Source organism: Ascaphus truei, chromosome 3, assembly GCF_040206685.1.
Source record: "Ascaphus truei isolate aAscTru1 chromosome 3, aAscTru1.hap1, whole genome shotgun sequence".
NCBI lineage: Eukaryota > Metazoa > Chordata > Amphibia > Anura > Ascaphidae > Ascaphus > Ascaphus truei.
In genome coordinates this window covers 389,354,345-389,376,083 of record NC_134485.1, presented here as the reverse complement: position 1 = coordinate 389,376,083, position 21,739 = coordinate 389,354,345, and the positions used below count along the sequence as shown (strand labels likewise).

At 40.5% G+C, this 21,739-nt stretch overlaps 1 protein-coding gene across 1 annotated transcript in view; it reads left to right on the top strand.

The window, feature by feature from the left end:
- CEP126 (centrosomal protein 126) overlaps nucleotides 1-21,739 on the top strand; it is a 110,602-nt gene that overhangs the window by 48,246 nt on the left and 40,617 nt on the right. Inside the window, exons 3-6 of the mRNA XM_075592439.1 lie at nucleotides 602-747; nucleotides 3,131-3,248; nucleotides 4,425-4,626; nucleotides 14,954-17,063. Coding sequence (XP_075448554.1) covers nucleotides 602-747; nucleotides 3,131-3,248; nucleotides 4,425-4,626; nucleotides 14,954-17,063 — 2,576 coding nt within the window. The remainder of the gene's footprint in view (nucleotides 1-601; nucleotides 748-3,130; nucleotides 3,249-4,424; nucleotides 4,627-14,953; nucleotides 17,064-21,739) is intronic.

The following is a 21,739-nucleotide window of genomic DNA, read 5'->3' as shown; positions in this document are numbered from 1 at the left end:
AGACGCACAATTAGAGAGGGTAGGGGGTCCTTACAATGCATCTGATTTCAGGTGCGCTATAAGAGAGGGCTGGGGTTCCTTACAATGCATCAGATCTCACACACTATTATAGAGGATTGGGGTTCCTTACAATGCATCTGATCTCAGACGCACCATTAGAGAGAGTTGGGGTTCCTTAAAATACATCTGATCTCTGACATGCTATTAGAGAAGGTTGGGGTTCCTTACAATGCATCTGATCTCAGACGCACTATTAGAGCGGGTTGGGGTTCCTGGTTTAGATAAATGCGGAAGTCAGGCCTGTTGTATCTTCACCATTTTAACCATTTTCAGTTGAATTCAGATTGTTATTGAAGGTTTTTTTTTTTCATACAAGGAATGCGTATGAGTTGTACATTGGGTGTCAACTGCAAATATGCTATGGTTGTAGATTCCTTTCACATTAATCTCTGTGCCTCTTCTTGGAACTACTGTATATTGCTAATCTTCATAGCTAAGAGGTCAGTTCTTACATTGTTTTTATTTTCCCTCTGGAGGATTGCAGCTAACTCAGTTTAAAACATTTTTTTTTTCAATTATTTGCGTTTTGTTTCCATGATAGAGCTCTTGAGGGAAAACATAGAGAAGAAGAGGAAAAAGAACAGAGATTCAGAGAAGAAATCCTTCAACAAAGGAAATTAAAAGTGCAAGAAGCAACAGAAAAGTTCCAGCGTGCGCACCTCCCTCCTTCACTGCGCAGGAGATCAGGTCAGTGTTTTCATATTATACACCTCAGATTGGGGTATGGGTTATTGGCCCAAGGGACCATCCAAGGAGAACAAACTACTATTAGCATAGGCTTTCAGAACAAAGATCAGGTTACATGGGTAACATTATGGTTTACAGATTAAGAAATAACTCGTTAAGTATCACCAACTATATAACATTTTCCTCTTATCCTCATTTTACAAAGTGTGTGTGTGTGTATGATTTTTGAAGTATTAATTATAATTAGCATTTTCCGCACACAACCTTTGACAGTGATTGAAAAAAAGAGTGAACTGAAAGTGAGAGACTGTGAATGCTGAGTGAGTCTGGTGGCTCAATATGTAATACTTATTTAAATTTTGTAAATCAGAACTTGAAACTAGCATGTGCAGTCCAGATGTGGCACTAAGGAGGTGTAATCCGGAAATGCACACTATCATTAACTCTTACTAGATGGTAGAGTAAATTATTTGGTAATAATGTATAATACGGAGGTTAATGAGGAAAAAGGGTTCTGAGAACAAGTGCAGAATAAAATGATAAAAGGGAACGAGAAGGGTAGAAAGGTGAGGTACATGTAGGTTTCAGTGTTAGTGATTTCTTGTTTGGTAAAACCACACTAAAGCCTGCATGTTACATTACTGATAAACAGCTCGGCCCCTCATATCTTGGAAAGAGCGGTATAGTCTCAATTTAAATGACAGGATACATGTCCAGGTTCTGAACAATTAAAATGTGCTTGCAAACTTCATCATATATTGCAATAAAATACAGTAACTTGAAATATAGAGTATTTGAAAGGCAAATTATGTTACAATGATTGGTTTGCATTATTAAGCCTAATATGCCTGTGTCAACATGTGCTGTCTAGAAAAAAGAAAAAAAATGGGGATATAAAAAGAAACTTTCAGATCCATCCTAGGTATCAAAAAGATACATATTTCTCCAGAGAAACAGATGCTAGAATAAGAGACCATGCTAATACAGGTATGAAATATCACTTAGGAAAATTGGCTTATTTCAAGTGGTTCTTGCCATTCAACAATGTCTGGGTTATATATTTAATATGAGAAAGATAATAAAGTTCAGAAGTTGTCCCTACACTGAGTGCATGTAAGCTGCATGTAAGCAAGCATTTTCGTACAGAATAACGTACCCAGAGGTGTTTTACAACCGGAGGAGGCAGAGAGGAAAATGTTTTTCAAAACCTGCAAACTCGAGGGGAGTACTAGATTTATAAAAACAGCTAAATCACATTGCGTTAAATGAGATTTTGTATATTTGATTAATATTATGGAAACAGGGTAATGGTCAGCGAAGACTGTCGATCTCAGAAAGTAGAAAGACAATAATAAAAGGCGAATTATTAACACCTTAAAATGAAATGTTCCCACAATAGGGGTAATGAGACGGTGGGGAAGGGAGGTGGGGGAGGGGGAAAGGAGAGAGGGGGGGAGGAGGGAGGGGGTAAGTAAATAGATGTAAGTCTATAAATATCAACTCACACGGCCCTGTGTGAGCCCCTTCCCTCAGAGAGATAATACTTCAAAGTCAAATCAGATGTTTCAGAGATCTTCTAAGTCAGACACGTCCTCTCAGTGGTTCCCAATTGGGTATGGTGAGCGGGTGGCACCTCTCCCACAATCCCAGGTAGAGAATGGGCAGAGCCAGAGTTAGCATATACCAAGAGTTTAATATATAATAAAAACATGTAACACTCACACAGTATGAAAGTACAGTGCAGCCACGGATCCTTCCGATAGGTCCACTGCTTCCCGTTGAGCTCCCAAGGGCACGTCCGACTGCGGGACCGGTACTAGGGAGCCTTGACGAAAGTATGGTGGCCGTCTGTATCCAAAAAACTACGAGCGCCGGCAGGGAAGTACGCGTTTCACGAATTAATGCTTCGTCAGGTTGTATGGGTGTTATACCCATATGCACGTTACAGTTTTTAGAGAGCGCCCCAGCTTTGTTCTATTGATTAATATTATGCAAGTACAATTTTACAGCTGGGAGGTTAAGAGGCTGTAATAAATAGTCTCTTATAAGTCGTATGCATGATCATTGGCGTACTCAAGCAGGTATGAATTTGAGCCATACTGTAGTTTCTCCAAAAATGTTTAATAACCTAAAAACTCAATAATATTCATTGCTGTGTATCTGTTTGCTGGGATTGTAACGTCAAAATCATTTTTCAAATATACATATAAAGTAGCATGGAGTAGAGTAGAATGAAGCATATACGCAAATTCAAGGTTTCCTGCAATAGCTAGAAGAGCGACATTAACGCTCGTTTGCTATTCACTGTGTAATTAGTGAATTGGAAATTTGCTAATACAGAACCTATTTACTAACTTGGTTATGATGGTTTATTTCACTGCAGCTCACAATGGTCATAAAAAAACAATTCCGAAGCTAGAAGATGCTCTTGACCAAATTCAGGGATCAATTTCATCCGCAGTCTATTATTTAGCTAATAACAAAAACTCTACCAATACCAGGTAATTTCTATATTTTTCTTTTTTTCCTGAACTAATAAATGATCACTATGGTTATTATTATTACTTTAAAAATACCAACGTATTCTGAAGCACGTACCAGTGCAAAACATAAATATGTGTGTGGTATATATATATATATATATATATATATATATATATATATATATATATATATATACTGTATATATAGTATATCTAATATTAAGAGTATTATAAACACATAATTAAAGAAATCTCAACGCTAAACAATGTTTAAAATGTATTTTAACCATTCTAAAAAATGTGCAAGAAAGAAAAACAAAAACAGTAGTGGTTTTACAAGATGGTCCCCACAAAGATGTACAAGAAAGAATGAGGCACAATGGCACCCTATAAATAATATTTTTCTTTTACACATTTCCTATAATTTTTTATTCAAATCTCATCCAGCACTCCGGAGCACTCCTTCTTGCCTCCAGGGAATAGCATATTATATTTGCCCATTTTCTAGGGAGAGATTGCATTCACTGCTTCATCCAAGTGGTGAACACAATGTAAAGGAAGTAGGGGATGCTCCCCCTCACTTTGAGTAATCTGGGGGCTGTCTGCGACCTGAATAGAATCACATGGTTGCGATACCAGAAGTCCAGGGGCACTCAGGTGATTAAATAACACCTTTGTAAACAAATTTCACAACTGACCCGTCAGTAATAAAACACAGAAATCACTGCAACATGCTTCTCTTGGCTAAATGTGTCTCTAGCTATCCAGTAACAAAAGCAGTTGTTATGGTGTTTGGACTTAAGCATGAAAGATAATAGGCAAAGTGTTACTTCCCTGAACACTTTAAGAGTAGTAGTCCAGAAGAAAAAAAAGGATGATGCATCAGACGATTAACTTAGCCATAAGTAAAAGACGCTGATATTCTCTGCAGCTTGTATTGAACTATTTTCTACATCATGTGTACAGATGTAGCAAACTTTCCTACCCACGTTAATGTGGAATGACACAAGAAGTGTAGGGCCTTACCATTGTTTTCAGTAGCACTTAAGGTAAATGTTGCTGTAATTATGTGGTAGCATTAACGGGAGTAATAATGCCTGCTACATCTGTATTTATCAAAAAGTTAATTATTAAAGTATTAAGTAAAATTGATGAAAAAAGCTAATTATATTTTCCTTGTTTGGTTTTTTTAAGAACTACAGACACACCTTCAACTTCGTCCACATTAGGAAACAGGACCTGGTATAACATGCAGCAGCCAGCCTCAAAGCTGGGATTTGAAAGAATATTTCAAGAAAAAAGCGTGGCACATTTTGATAGTAATCAACTTTACTTCCAGCACAAACTCGAGGAAGCACAACGCCTTCTTGAAGAGCATCACCTCAGCAACTTGCAGGTAGGAAAGTCTTGTGTTAACTTGGCTTCGGCCCCAGTGCCTACACTGCACGCCCGCCCACGAGTCTTGGAGAACAGGACTGGTTTCTGGAGTACATTATCAAATCTACGTAAGTACCAGCACTCACTGTCTAATACTGTAGCTAAATGATGAAAACTGTTTTCATCATTTAGCTATTAGACAGTGAGTGCTGGTACTTACGTAGATTTGTTAGTACTATACAGGGGAATAAGGGTCCCCTTTTGTTCCGTGCACCCTGCAATTGCATATATTTAACACCATCAGAGTGCTGTCTATCGTCCCCTTTTACCCCTGGAGTACATTATAGTTGCTTATCTCTGGGTGCATAGCGCCTCCATCTGTCGCAGGTTCCAGATGTATGAAGGCAATCTGCTACGGTAGAAAAGGTTACCTCTCCCCCCAGAAAGCGTACACTCTAGGCAAAAGGTATATTCAACTGGATCGGGTTTATTGTTTTTCTGTACACACAGTAACATGTGGGCCTGTGTCCAATGCAGTTCACTGTACGTTTCCAACGTCCGGATGGTCCCTGGACCTACACTACGGGTCAAGGGCCCCCGCAGCAGTCCCTACTCTTCCCTGACACTCTAGCAGGGCCAGGAGAAAGGAAATCACACTCTCCCCATAATGGGAGAGGACCAGGGTATGCCAGTGCACAGCAATCCTGCATGTTACCTGTCTCTCTCAACGGTAGAGACACTGTCTAAATTTGGTATTGCAACCCCTTAAGTAAAGTAGGGGGAAGATACCAGGTCTGAGCCCAGGATTGGGCAGAACACAGACCTAGTCCCACCTCCTCCCCTGTCACTCAAGGTAGCTGCCTGTGTGGGGGAAACCCATAATTGGTCCTGACACTGCCTACTCCTATTAGGGCTTGCATGTCAGGGAGGGTAGACTGGTAGCCAAACCAGACATGGCTACACTATTGTTCACAGACATTTCATGGACAGATAGAGTTGGAAAATGTGTTTTTGTCACTTTTTCACTTACTTACTGTGGTTTAACACACAAACACAACATGAGAGTTCACGCAGGTTACAATGATAATTACGTCTTGAACAATTGTATACATCCTTTGTCACCAAGCCTTCATATTCAACGAATATTGAAAATAGAGAAGCTTTAACATCACCAAACATCAGCAAATGGCTCACACCCTCTAGCTGCCCTTCGACTGCGCCAAAGGCTGTCTGCCTTTGGGGCGATGCAGATGTACACTGAAGTGGTTCAGATTGAATGCAGCTGCTGATTCAGAGTCCCTTGTCTTCCTGGCTCAGTAACATTCCAGTGGGTGAAGTTGATGATCCACATAGTAAAAGCAGAAGTTAACCCTTAGCATGCTGGTTCTGTGCAGAGGGGAGCAGCTCTTGGGAACCCCATCAGGCGTCCGCTTTTGGGGCAACGCAGATGTACACTGAAGTGGTTCAGATTGAATGCAGCTGTAGATTCAATTATGTATTTCTTTACTTCATTGCAATGTGCAGGTCATATATGATCTTGTAACCGTGGTACTGAAATACAGAAGATCAGACGTGTTTGTTTGTTTCCTATTTCACATATAAAAGCTTGTTACATTAAATAGCATTCAAATTCTTCATAAAATTGGTTTAAGCTATAATGCCAATTGTATTGGTGGAAAACCTTATAAACATCAGACTTTTTGTATGTTGTGACACTTTTATTAACATTTAAATTATATAATGATGGGCGTGTACGAAAGTTCATACATGCTGCTTTTTTACAAGTCCATTAATAGACATTACAAGTACAAGAATTACAAGCTAAAAGAATGACTTGCTCATCTAAGTCAGTGGAAAAGTCATAGGTATTCCTCATAGTGAAACCAACCTTACAGACAAGAAAATATTACCGTGATCCAAAGATATTTATCCATACGAGAATAAAAACATTTGAGACATGTGTTTTTACTTGTGATTTGTATGTTTTAATATATGCAGCTTTTGATTACTGCCATTTTGAAAATTAATTACCTAAGCTGCCGATCGATTCGTTCTTTCGTGATGGATCAGCAAAGATCCTGCTTCCCAGGGTTCTCTAAATGGCTGCCTTTCGGTTTCAATCAATCATTCAGTCAGTGTAACTCAGCAGCAAAATGTTTCCTTATGTTAGTAAGGTAACATTATCTATTGTTACAGTTTGCAGCTCAAACATTGGCAACAAATTATCACAAACAAGAATGTGTTGCAAATATCTAGCACTGCTGGGGAAGTGTGCTAAAACCTGCTATAGAAATATGTTCTCTCATAACTGTGTGTAGCTGAAGCCATTATGTTAGGCACACCATCAGGATTGTTACAGATTAATAACAGGAGCACCAAACGATTACCAGTTTAGGTAAGAATGTAGAATTACATTGTCACATACTTTACATATACAAATAAAAAAAGGGGGGGGGGGAGTATGTAGTATTGCTGCTTTAAAACATTAAAATGGCATTAAGAGTTGAATAATAAAAATATAAAAAATGTAGTACGTATAAAATAATACTACAGAATTGATGTTCTTGTGATCTAAACAGGACTGTGCTAGCCCTGTGACTATAACAGGGTTATGCAATACACAAGAAAACACCATATGTGACATTTCTTTTCCAATTAAATTTAATTTTGAACTATGTCCTCAAAATTCCTTTCTTTTAAAATGTATATTAAATAAAGCTATTTTAAATCATTCCCATTTTCAACCTTTTCTTGCTGTACACCACAAAGGGGATTTTTTTTCTGAGTACCCCTGTGTAAAACGACAGAATGTATGTATTTAAAAAAAATAAACCTACAGATGATATTGCTTGAATTGCCTCTTTAAAATTAGCAAATCTAATAGTCTGTCAACTACATAATGAACATTTTGACATTACATTAATAATATAACAAGGGTACATATTGATATTGTACATACTGTATAGTATTGTATTTTTTCTCACAGTTAATAAACCAGCCAAGTGTTGTTTCTATTATTATTCACGAGAAAGACTTCCACTTTTATTTTCTAAACCAAGTGTAACCAGTAGAGGCTGCTAAAGCTCCTTGTGCTGTCAGGCACTTTTCTGCAATCCAATGATTACCTTTCCTGTTACTGAGGCAGATCCACATATTAAAAAAAAAACCTTTGACAATGTTATTGCTGGAATGCTTATTGTTGAAACACTTTCTGTCTTTGGAAATGTAGTGGGCATAGTGAAAGTATGTCAATCATGTCTTTCATTCACGCTTTGTCCACTCCTTCCTTTGAAGCAGCAGAGGAGGGCACTTGCCAGTGGACGGTCCTGCACAACATTTAATAAGACACCTTTTGGCTCGGAAGAAACCTTAAAGCCCATTAAATGTATTGTATTGTATTGTATTGTATGTCTTTATTTATATAGCGCCATTAATGTACATAGCGCTTCACAGTAGTAATACATGGGGTAATCAAATAAATAACAGATAATATAAATAACAGATCATGGGAATAAGTGCTTTAGACATAAAAGTAACATTTCGGAAGAGGAGTCCCTGCCCCGAGGAGCTTACAGTCTAATTGGTAGGTAGAACGTACAGAGACAGTAGGAGGGAGTTCTGGTAAGTGCGTCTGCAGGGGGCCAAGCTTTATGTATCATGTTCAGAATATCCACAGTGCTATTCATATGCTTCTTTAAGCAAGTGTGTCTTAAGGTGGGTCTTAAAGGTGGATAGAGAGGGTGCTAGTCGGGTACTGAGGGGAAGGGCATTCCAGAGGTGTGGGGCAGAAAGTGAGAAAGGTTTAAGGCGGGAGAGGGCTTTAGATACAAAGGGGGTAGAAAGAAGACATCCTTGAGAAGAACGCAAGAGTCTGGATGGTGCATAACGAGAAATTAGGGATGAGATGTAAGGAGGGGCAGAAGAGTGTAAAGCTTTAAAAGTGAGGAGAAGAATGGAATGTGAGATGCGGGATTTGATCGGAAGCCAGGAGAGGGATTTCATGACGGGAGATGCTGAGACAGATCTAGGAAAGAGTAGAGTGATTCTGGCAGCAGCGTTTAGGATAGATTGTAGGGGAGACAGGTGAGAGGCAGGAAGGCCGGACAGCAGGAGGTTAAAGTAATCAAGACGGGAGAGAATGTAATGTAAACTTAGGTGTTTTCCATCTCTGGAGGGTATCTTATGGCATAGCCCCACTTTGTAAATATGCACCTTAAAGCTGCAGAAGAAGCAATGTCTTACATGTATTTTTTTTTGTTTGTTTGTTTTAAATAAATCAGTTCTGTACTATGAGAAAATACTTGTTGCATTTAAAAAAAAAACTGAATGACATTGTTAATGTATTATAATGTAACAAGCATTTTTTTCTATAGCAACCATTTGCAAAGTCACATCCCCTTCCTCTTCTGAAACAGGGTCTGGCACACCCCTTTTTGAGCCTGGCCCTGTCTCTAGCAGTGCACCAATTGTATCTAGTGACTGTCTGATCACATGATCTTCACCACAGAACTTTGCATCTTTGGTCCTCTTCTTCTGCACTGACAGCCATTTAGTGAACCCGTGAGCCGAATCTTCATCGATCGATCGGCAACTTAGCTAAATACTTATTGTGTGGCTTGTATTAATGCACATATTAAAGGGACCCTGTCCTCGTGATGGCATTATTTAATGTCCAATAGTTTACTAATTCTAGTATTCTTGGACCACACAGACTATTCTCTAAATTAAGCAATGTACAATATGCTGCTACCGTGGTTCCGCTGACTCTATGTTGACTGTAAACAAAATGAAAGTGTGTGGAGCTTATTAAAGTGACACCTATTGGGAATGGTATACTACTTGAGGTGGATTTGTGAATTTCCTGATGCTGTAAATTTGACCCATGAATTTTGGTGCATTAGTTTGTTATTGTACCCGACCACTCACCTCAATGATGCTGTATACTGAGCTCGGGAATTTTGCTGCACGTCTCTGCTATTGCACGCGACTACTAATGATGGAATCATCTTGTGGCCCCTGTTGTTTCTATTGTATTTTCAGTGTCTTTATCTAGACAACTATTCGTTAGCAAAAGTGGACTGACTAGTGTTCTCCGAGTAAATCGCTATATGCATGTCATATGTTGTAACCGCTATGAATACAGTTACTCTAAACAGTCTCCTTGGTACTATACTGTAAGATTGATGTTCATGGTGGCATGGGGTTGGAGTGGACTGGAGTATCAGTGTTGTATTCTGTACACCTTTTTCTTATTATATATTTTTGATAGCCTGGCTAATTTAGTGTCCAGACGTAGACATAATCAGTGAAGCTGTGTAGATTTCACTTACAGTAGTACACTTGTTTATATTAGTATTGCAATTATTTTATTTAGTAATATGTTACATTTTGTATGGATGGACTGCACTTGTAACTGTTTTTATATTTTTGTTTTTAATCTGTTCACAGTTGTTTGGAAATATTTGTACGATACTTGAGCGGCGATTGCTCCACGGCTGGTGTTTATATACTGTATGGTTGCTAAGCTGTGCTAGAGGGGTTTGCAACAGCTGCCTGTCACGCATGTTTCACTCGGCAGCTTTGTGCGGGTATGTTAAGTGGACTTCACCTGGCTTGACTTTGTCTTGAGAAAGGTCCCAAAAAGGTCTGAGCCATTGATTCCTATGGTTTGATAAATAATTTATTCAGCAAGACCCTGTGAGTTCCTGCCTATGAATTTTTATATATTTATTTCACATGTTATATACGTGTATCACTTTTCTTACCCTTTTTTACGTTTTGTAACGTTTTCCACATGAGTCATTCTTGGGGGATGGTATAAATGTAGCTTTATTTGTGAATTGGGCCGTCTTGATAAAGGCCTGCTGGGGGCCAAAACGTTGATTCCTGTTATGATGAAATCTTCGTTTTGTCACGAAGATACCAGTGCTGACTTTCCATATTTATTATATATGAGATATAGATAGGATAGATGTGTGAGTTTATTGTCTAAATTATAATAATTGCAATAATAACAGTGAGTGGGGGAGAGAGAGAGGAAGGAACACTAGAAGCCAACAATCTCTCCCCTGACCGCACCCCAAGGGCATGGAAGTTAGGGATCCGGTGGTGTGGGGGAATAAAGGGTTTATATATTATGGTAGGAGGTACCTCCCCCTCATCCCCCGGCCACCAATAATGTCGACTTCCCACCCCCCCCCCCCCATCCCCAAGCCCTGGTGGGGGAGATCGGAGTATGAGGGAGGAGGGACCCATTTAAAAAGTGTTTTAAATTTAAATAACAGATCACTTTTAGGGATCTGAGTTATTTCAGCTCATCTGCACTTGTAGGGAGTGCTAGTGAGCTGTGCTGCAGCCAGAGGCTGAGGTAGTGAACAAGAGAGTGCATGTCGTACCGTGTGTGTAACAAGAGCAGGGCAGGCCACACTAGTCATCAACTTCTACCAATAGGTCAGGTTTGCAGGTCTTTGACTGAGCCACTGATTGAGCCACTTCCGCTGAAGCTTGGATATCCTGCAAACCTTCCCAGTTGGTTGCCCTTGAGGACGGGAGTTGCCCACCCCTGCACAAGCGCCACTGGCAGTCCAGCTCGCATGACGTACCTGGTTCGTCAATAAGGCACTCAAATGATCAAGGCACGTGATAGCAGATTGGTTGCAAGATGCAAAGAAATCTCGTTATGGTCCATGAAATTGCCTTCTTGGAAAACAATTTAATTATGGAAAGAATGTGCTGTGCATGTTGCGGTGGGCATATTCTATTACTTTCAACAGCTCCTTTGCTGTAATGAAATAGAATCAGAGCTATGACAAATACAGTGTTGGATTTAAAAGAGACATGCTGGCAATTATTAATGTAAACTTAAACCAACAAAAGCTGGCAGCTGCAGATGGGGATTGTCACTAATAAATGTGTGACCCATCTTTCTTCAAAGAAGCATGTGTATCATGATTAAAACTGTATGGCAGATGTGCTTTCAATCAAATGTAAGCTATTACACAGCCACCAAAATGGTGTGATCCTGAGTCACTGTATATCCATGTACAGATATGGCCAACGTTATTGCAAACCGTGGCACGCTGCAGCGGGGCACACACCAGCAGGAGAATCATCCGTGGGAGCGTGCCGTGGGTTGCAAGAACGTAAGTTACATCTGTACCTCGGTACAGTGAATATACACTGCAACTGTTGAGCAAGTGTTGCTGTTCCCTTCATGCAATAATAATTATCCTTAACGGTGGAATGTAGGACCAAATTAAATATGCTATGCTCAAAATGTTAAAGCTTTGTGATTGAAGCCTTTAAAGAAAACAAAATGCATACAAGGTAAGTAGTTTTAAAACGTTTCCTGGCTTGTAATCATTGCAGTCTAACTTTTAAGGTTTGTGTTACTATCCCTTATATCTTTCGTAAACTTTGCTTTGTTTATTCCCTTGTATTCCCAGTCTTTTAAAATGCAGAGGGGTAAATAATAGAACCCGATAGAGAAACTTACCGCTCGACCCTAATATTAATAAGTGTAGTAATATTTTACAACAAAAGTAGGCAGTGCATTAGGGCAGGGGTGCGCAAACTTCCTGAGCTGCACCCCCCTGCCTGGTAGCTGCAGCACTCGCGTCCCCCTTCTCCAAGGACCCAGCGTCAAATAATGTGACGTCACGTGACCCCGCTGCGTCATTTGACGTGTGTTGCCATGGTGACGTGTTACGTCACATAACCCCGCTGAGACCAATTGGTCTGTTCTCTCCTCTTTTGCATATTGTGGATGAGTGCAATCACTAGGGATTATTTCTGGCCCCCTCGGGGATCACTGTTTCTGCATACGAGGTGTAAATAAATCATGTAACTGAGTTGGACCAAACATTTGGCTAAAGCTCAGTTAAGCTATTTGGCCAAGTGTCAGTGTTTTAAGGAACTGTAATTGGAAAGAGTTATGAAATGTGTGGTCTGACTGGCTATTTTTATTTCCATTTATTAATCGCCTTTGCTGGTCTGCAATGCATTGTGAGGCCCTGATGTACTGAATGGATTACAGTAATTATAGGTTTTCATTTTAGAAAAGCTTACTGTCAATTGCACACAGTGCCCTTATCCATTTAATTTATTTTATAATATGATTTTTTTTTTGTGTGTAAGTTTTGATTTATATTTTTTTTAAGGTCCATACAGTATGTGATTTAATAGTTTGTTTCTCCTTGGTTTTACAATGCTGGATTTCAGTTGTAGTGTGGGATTGGTTGTTTGAGGTCATTTTCTTTGTTGACTAGATTTTCTTGGGAAAACTGCTTTTTTTGTTGGTCGATTTTGGTGTACTTACTGTATGGCTGCCAATATCTTAATAAATATGGCCCGTAATGCCCCACACCTCTGGAATGCCCTTCCCCTCAATATCCGACTGTCATCCTCTCTTTCCACCTTTAGGACCTTATTTAAAACACACCTCTTTAACAAAGCAAATGGATAGCTCTGGTGGCTGATGCTATACATCTCATATGCACTGACCGTGTCCCCTTGCAGCCGCACTTACCCTAACACTATCCTACTGTCTCTGAAAGTTCTCCCTAATTACCACGTAGATTGTAAGCTCTTTGGGGCAGGGACTCCTTTTCCTAGCACTTGTTCCCATAATGTGTTATATTATGTCACGTGTATTACTGCTGTGCAGTGCTATGTACCTGGATGGAGCTATATAAAGTTTATAACTGGACAGCTGGTAAATTGCCTTTTGAGAAAACTCTTCTCTTGAAAATATTATTGAATATATATTCATTCTACACCATTTGCGATTTTGCTCTGAATGCATTGAGTGATGTCTTAATTCAATGCTTTTTACTGTACCTGTACAAACCTGTTCAGATGTAGTAATGTTTGCCTAGCAGGAGACTGTGTGTACAAAGCATTTGATAGTTTAACTTACAGTAGTATTTGGAAGACAAACTTTCTAACTGATTGAACTAATAGATTTGTGTTAGATTTATTTTCATTGGGAACTTTATAGTGATGTGGTCCTACAATTGAATTTGTTAATTTTCCATCCAGTCGTACTAAAAAGTATTTGCATACATGCAATGTTTGAAATATTTATTTTCATTCCTCCTTTTTCCATTTGATTGTTCTCTATTTGTACTGTGAGGTTTCCAAAACGGGACAATAGTTACTAGCTAAATTATTGATAAAGACATTTTTTTTAATCCAATAGTAAATAGTTTAAACATACTATATGTAGCGCACTTTCTCCCACCCCCTGGGAGATGTGTGCCTACGGTGTGTGTATCTGGTGCAATACCTGATGGTGCCCAGATGATCTGAGCCTCCGCTGCTGGGAACCTGGGGTGCACCTGAGTGGTGCTCGGTAGCACCTCCACCTGTACAGGATTCTAGCGTGTTGAATTCCCCCGTTACAGGACACATAAAGAATACACACATGGTAAAGCAGAACAGTTTTACTATATGTTTTACTATATGCAGCTAATATAGTTACAGCCTACCCACCAGGCCTCACACGGCCGTACCTCCCAATACTCCACCCCCTCTCAATGGAGTCACCATCCCCCAAAGTACCTAGGGGCCCTTGGGCACCCAACCAACCCGGTGTCCACAAGGTCAATCCCCCCCACCCAATGTGTGGTACAGCGCTGCCCACTAATGTGTAAAGGTGAGTTGGTGCACTTTGTTGGGTAACTGTCGGGTGTGTTCACACCCAGGCGCACCGATGCCGTGAAGATAGGATCCACGGATCCGAGGAATACTCGCGGAGCCTCCGCCTCAGAATATTATCTTGAAAATGTACAGATTAGCAGTTTATTCAAATATGTACCCGAGAACTATCCTTCTTCTCAATGGACCAGAACAGATCTATCAAATTAAATTAAGTCCACAGTAAGCACTGAGATTTTTTGTCTTGGATAGATCTGGTGCAATTATTTTGCCTGAGTTTTTCAGCCTGGAGAATTTGACAGATAGATCCCCAAATCTGCACAGGTAAGTGGGTACATTTTTCAGAAAGTATTTAATAATTATCTTAGATCAGTGATTAGGTTACAACAATGCTCATTATTCGTGCAAACATATCACTGTGCCTGCTGTACGTTCTAGTTGCATAAAAGGTTTTAAGGACTTATTCTATATCAGCCGAAGTGGCCTTTTTTGGCCATAAATCCCCTTCGATTTCAATGCGGATTTTTGGCCAAACAGAAACTTTTTGGTACTGTGTTTAGAATTTGCCCCATAACTGTCAAACATTAAAAATAAACTTTTTAGGGCAACCATTATTTTTTTAAACTATTTTGGGAAACATTATTTTTGTATCCCAGCTAAAGTTTGTTTACTATATTTTTGTATTCTAGAATTTCCACCAAGAAGTGGAGCAGCTTGCGCATTCAGAGAGTGTGTCAAGTTTGGACAGTCTTGAAGAAGAAACAGAAGCTGCAGCAAGTAATGCACCGGAAGAGTTCACGTCTAATAACTTGCACAAAGCACTTTCAGCATTATCTCCTTTCTCTGAGAATAACACTGCTGCAGAAACACCATTTAGGCCTCAGTATCTCAATGAAAGTTTGAGTCATTTTAATGGGCACAACAATACTTCTATACCTTCTCATCAAATTGTTTCAGACAAACTTGTAATGGATAAACATTTACATAACAAGGATCAAATACTATTACTTAATCGTATCACAGAGCAAGCAGTAACAAATCCTTTTACCCAGAATGGCACGACACGTTCTGAAAGTACTCAGAGTTCTTCTACCCAAAAGGAAGACAAATACTTGTCCAAAATGAATACTATTGTTCCTAAGGCAGCATTTACTGAATTGGGCTATAGGGAAAGTATGGCTTCTAACGTCATGGTTAGACCAAGCAAAGCTTGGGCCACTCCTGACCATACCGCAAAAGAAGCAGTTGAAATCTATAGACGGGAGGAACATAAAGAACCGATTCATCAGACAAGAATATCAATAAAACCTACAGTGGGTCAGCTTTTGGCAACCCCGGTTGTGCTCCCATGTACTGAATCGGAACGTTTTGCCAGTAGCTGTCATGATGGAATAGGTACAAGTACAAAAAAGAGTAAATATTCAGAAGATCTAAATGCTTTGCTTTCAATTGGTGGTACAGACAGTTTGACAGGCACAAACAATGCTGAATGTTATTCAATGAAAAATGACCATACTAAATGTGAACCGACTACTAATCAGGAGTCATTGTTGCATGGCAATGCGTCTCAAATTTCTTCTACGACTAATACGGGTTTTGGAGTCATAAGAGACCAAAAGGAAGATCATTTAAGAGCTACCCTTGTTCATGCTTACTCTAACCCTGGATTGCGTATGCAATATAAAAAGGCCAGAAATAACATTGCTGGAAAGGATGGTAATAGGTTGCTGAAAAGTATATTAAAGAAAGACTCTAAATATGAAAATGGGTATTTCAGAGCAATGGGTATCAGCAGGACATTGCATTGTGGGAATAAGAGTACAGCTCCAATAAGGGATAGTGTTGAACTAACCAAAGAAAAACATTTAGAAAATCTACAGACATGCAATAAAAAACTTAGATGGTTAGATGAAATGGACAAAATAATGGTTGAAAAGGAGGCTACAGATTCAACTGGTATACCAAAGTCACAGTCTTCCACTGAGCACACTGCGAGTATGAACAAAAACAATTCTAACCCTCGTGTTCCAAAAACGACATGGGCAGAAAACTATCAAGGAGCTCCCGCTAGTATGTTAATAGACAGATTAGAGCCTTCCATTGGAACTCCGAACTCTGTTTTTTCAACAGGTTACCATTTCATTAAACAGGCTTGGGTTTTATCTAAAAGGGAAGAAATCAGCCCTGCAGGGTATAATCATAACAGCAAAATTCCCCCAAAAGGAAAGACAAAGTTAGTCAGACGGCCCAAATCCGCTAAACAGCCATTAGCTTTTGTGCACAGAAACAGAAAGGGTACAATAATCCGACCACAGTCAGCAACTGAAGCCAGCAAGATTCTAAAATCGCAGGGAAAATTTATCATGCCACATCCTCCACCAAGGCCCATATCTGGCAATGTGAATAGTCACAATATAGCAGACACAACGAATCAGCCTGTGAATAGCGATATTCCTCATATTCACAATTCAAGCAATGTTGTGCTACCACCCAATCAAGTTTTCACAAAGGACAGTATAGAAAGCACTATTTCCTCTCAGAGTTCAGCATATTCTTCTGGCAATTTGATGCCACATCACCCCTACAAGTCACCTGAATTTGAACCGGCCACAAAGTCAATCATTACTTTGAACAACGAGCAGACATTTGTCTTACAAGAAACTTTGCCAACTCCCACCAAAAGGTATCCGGTTTATGGAGAAAATGGATTGCGGTTGGACCGTACACCAACTGATGAAGAAATTAATTCTCTGTGGCATGGAGTACGAAGTGCCTTAACTCATAAAAATGCTGGTGCAGGTGAGCCTCATATACAGTATTCAGTTGTGAATTGATATATACAGTAGTTACTAGGTCTATGTAGTCACAGACAAACTGTAGTTATTGACCAGTTAATATATCAACCTAGTATTTATAGAAGAGTGTGTTTTGCAGATGATTTATAATTTATGGACCTCAAATGGTATTGTTCAGCCTTGTTCCCAACAAATCTACCATATTTGTTGGAAATTTGGAATGGAAGTCTTTGTCCAACAACTATGAACAGCACTATTAAAATAAAAATATTTTCTCTTCTACATAAAATGGCTGCCCCTACTTACCCTACACTTCAAGACGTTCTAGAATATTTCCTATTATGATAATCTCATATAATACCTATTCTTTACTTATACAGTGAGATGGTAAAACAATTAAATGCAAGCATACAGTACGATTTACAGATTTATAGAAGAAGGGCAGCCAGTTTCCCAGAGAGGTCATATTAACCTTTAATGGTTTCATGTTTAATTTTAAAAAATAATTTTTAATGTATGCCCATGCTTGTTGCCGGAGTGGCTTGCAATGCATTCTTCTATCATTCGTTGATCGTCCCTCTGGCAAAGGGGTAATCATGTGGTTGACAACTGGATTTCATTTATGCTCAATTCTAAGCAGATCTCTCATAATTTGTCCAAGGTGCATCTTAGGCCGAGTCCATAGAAGGACAGGCCGCGCTGAGCCGTGCGGACGCTCCGCACTGAGCCCCTGCATCCTCAATGAGGATGCCTTGAGAGGCGGCTCACGCGAGCGTCCGCAGGCGCTGGATTTTCCAGCCGACAGCCAAACTGTTTTTCAGCGCGCTGTCGGCTGAAAACATCCAATGAGCGCGGAGCAGCGTCAAAGTCACGGCGCCGTGACGTCAGTGCCGTGACGTCGACGTCGGTGCGTCGCGGGCGATTGGCCCAGCGACGTCACTGCCCCGCCTCCCTCAGTCTCCCCCCGCCACCGATCGCGTCCGCTGGCTCGCCTGCATGGGCATGAAATCGCTCAGATTTCAGCAGGCGAGCCTCAGCGTCAGCGTGGCTCGGAACTCTTCACCCCTCTATGGCCCCAGCCTTAGCTTCTTAGTGGCATTTTAACAAGCAAATTATGCATCTATCTTAGCAAAAACAAATTACACACTCTTAGTACCCACAAAATATCTTAATATTTAAGTTCTCCCAAACATCTAAATATCTAATCTGCACACAATTTAAAAAGGAAAAAAGAAAGGAGAGAAAAATGTATACATTTCAATCATAATCTTGCCACGTATCATTATATCACAAATCATCTCACATACACGGTCATGGAATACTCGAGAGGACATGAAACTCAACTTTTGATTATTATCCAAAATAATATTACAAGAGAACTCACAAAAACTCAGTTCCATCATCAATGCTTTAAATAAAATATCATCAAGACTGTAGCTGTAATACTGACTCCATGCTGTATCTACCACATCTCTTTAAAGGCAAGCATACCCCCTGTTTGTTTTTACTTTGCTTTTAAAAGCATATTGAATATATAAACATTTTAAATAGAATGGGGGGCTGCCATGTTGCCATTTTGGTGATGTATGTATGTATGTATGTATGTCTTTATTTGTATAGCGCCATAAATGTACATAGCGCTTCACAGTAGTAATACATGTCATATAAATAACAAATATAAATAACAGATCATGGGAATAAGTGCTTCAGACATACTGTAAAAGTAACATTAAGGAAAGAGTCCCTGCTCCGAGGAGCTTACAATCTAATTGGTAGGTAGGGAGAACGTACAGAGACAGTAGGAGGGAATACTAGTAAGTGCGTCTGCAGGGGGCCAAGCTTTGTGTCATGTGTCCATGATTATCCAGTGCTACTCGAATGCTTCTTTAAGCAGATGTGTCTTAAGGTGGGTCTTAAAGGTGGATAGCGAGGGGGCTAGTCGGGTATTGAGGGGAAGGGCATTCCAGAGGTGTGGGGCAGAAAGTGAGAAAGGTTTAAGGCGGGAGAGAGCTTTAGATACAAAGTGGGTAGAAAGAAGACATCCTTGAGAAGAACGCAAGAGTCGTGATGGTGTATAGTGAGAAATTAGGGCTGAGATGTAAGGAGGGGCAGAAGAATGTAAAGCTTTAAAAGTGAGCAGTAGAATTGAGTGTGAGATACGCGATTTAATCGGAAGCCAGGAGAGGGATTTCAGGAGGGGAGATGCGGAGACAGATTTAGGAAAGAGTAGAGTGATTCTGGCAGCAGTGTTTAGGATAGATTGTAGGAGAGACAGGTGAGAGGTAGGAAGGCCGGACAGCAGGAGCTTGCAGTAATCGAGACGTGAGAGAATGAGGGCCTGAGTCAGAGTTTTAGCAGTTGAGTAACAGAGGAAAGGGCGTATCTTTGTGATATTGCGGAGGAAAAAGCGACAAGTTTTAGAAACGTTTTGAATATGAGAGGAGAATGAGAGAGAGGAATCAAGTGTGACCCCTAGGCAGCGTGCTTGGGCTACTGGGTGAATGATCGTATTTCCAATAGCAATGTGGAAGGATGTAGTAGGGCCAGGTTTGGGAGGTAGTATAAGGAGCTCTGTTTTTGCCATGTTAAGTTTCAGTCGGCGGATGGCCATCCAGGATGATATTCCAGAGAGGCATTCAGAAACTTTGGTCTGTATAGCAGGTGTAAGGTCAGGGGTTGTCATGTATGATACAGGAAGTTCCAAGTACCATAGTTTCACATACTTTTCAGTTGTCCGTAGTTCTCCGTAAGTGACTAGAAGACCAGGTTACTTCATTATCTGACAGCATAGATACTCATAACACTGGGGATATACAGGCATACCCCGCATTAACGTACGCAATGGGACCGGAGCATGTATGTAAAGTGAAAATGTACTTAAAGTGAAACACTCCCTTTTTTCCACTTATCGATGCATGTACTGTACTGCAATCATCATATACGTGCATAACTGATGTAAATAACGCATTTGTAACAGGCTCTATAGTCTCCCCGCTTGTGCACAGCTTCGGTGCAGGTAGGGAGTTCAACTTTGCTGTTCAGGAAGTGCTGACATGCGCATGCGTGAGCTGCCGTTTGACTATTGGGCGATATGTACTTACTCGCGAGTGTACTTAAAGTGAGTGTCCTTAAAGTGAGGTATGCCTGTAGTGCATTGCTTCTAAACTTATATTAAAGGAGTAATATCTCCTACTCAATTTTTTTGTTTCTTCCTATCCAAGCTTTTTTTTTTAAACGTGTAGGAAGCAGGGGGCCTCCAGAGCGGAACCACGATTATTTCAGCTCCAGGGATCCACAGGTTCCCGAAATACTTACCGGGGTAGGTGCCCCTGGGACCTCCTTGGGAAAATAAATGGAGGTTTAAATCTCCCTTGTGACGCGTTCCAATAGGAAGCTGCAACGTCATCCTTTGCAGTTTCCTATTGCCCTGCAAGGGATTTAAATCACCATAAGGAACCAGAGCTGAAACTAATGCAGTGAAGCAGGCGACTTCCTGCTTTATATACAGTGCATGTAAAAAAAATTGCAGGGGGAGGGATAGAAGAAACCGCTGCTTTAATATCACACCCTCTTAAACACCCCCTCCTACTAAATGGCCCCTCTCATGAGCAGTCATAAATGATATCACGGAATGTGCCAGGTGAACAGCACAGAGATGCCGGACACTATGAGCTTCTTTACTTGGATTATAGTTGTAACACCTCTAACCCCGGCTAATAGAAGAGGGGCCACACCAAAATGATTCACTGTCCCCCAAAGTGATCTTGCTTATGTGTAAGTGATGCTCAGCAGTCTTTTATCTTGTCTCTCAGGGTGCTGGACATTGTGCAGGTCTGGTATGGTAAGCAATAATAGGGTAAAACAATCCTTATGCATCAACAGGAATGGTTTTCATGCAAATACAGAGGGCAGCTTCTTGTTACAGATCAAACACATGAACCGGGGTTTCCTCAACCAAGAGAATTGTAGGCAGGGCAAGTCCTTTTCAAGTCTTCCACCCTGTTGCTGGGAACAGTACCAGACTGTTCCCTAATAATTCCCCAGCAACTCCTCCAGGTCTCCTTACTGAGTAGAAAAGAGTGATAGTGCGCAGCTAATAACTAGTGACAACAAATATCAAGTGAACAGTGCACCGTGATTAAACAAACAATGTTGTGGACCTTAAGTGTGGATCTTGCACTAATCGTGGGTCTGCAGCCTTTCTTGGGGGTGGCTCGACACCCCAGGAACTAGACAAAAAACAAAAGAACAAGGCGCACAACGCACATAGTGTATTAAAGTATAAAATGTGACTTTATAGTTAAAAGTAAATAGTTCTGCGTACATCAAGTGAGAATAAACAAGCAGTTGGTATATAGGTTTACCACACCAGGAGATGACACTGTGCGACACCCTCGGATGGATCTCAGCATGCAATGGGTCTGGAGTCGTCTCATATGTCCCTTACAGCGTCCTCCGTTTAGGGGTGGTGGGTGGATAAGTCCCTTGTATGGAAAGCCCCACAGCACACAGCTCACAGGGTGGTAAAAAAGCCGCAGGAATCAGCGTTCGTGGATCACTGCACCGTTTGCCGCCACTCCTCGTTATGCGCTCGGCGATGACGTCACGAGTCGCTCCTCCGCTTCCGCAATGCCTCTCGTGGAACGCACAGCGTGCGTGTCAGTCCAGTACTGTTCAGCA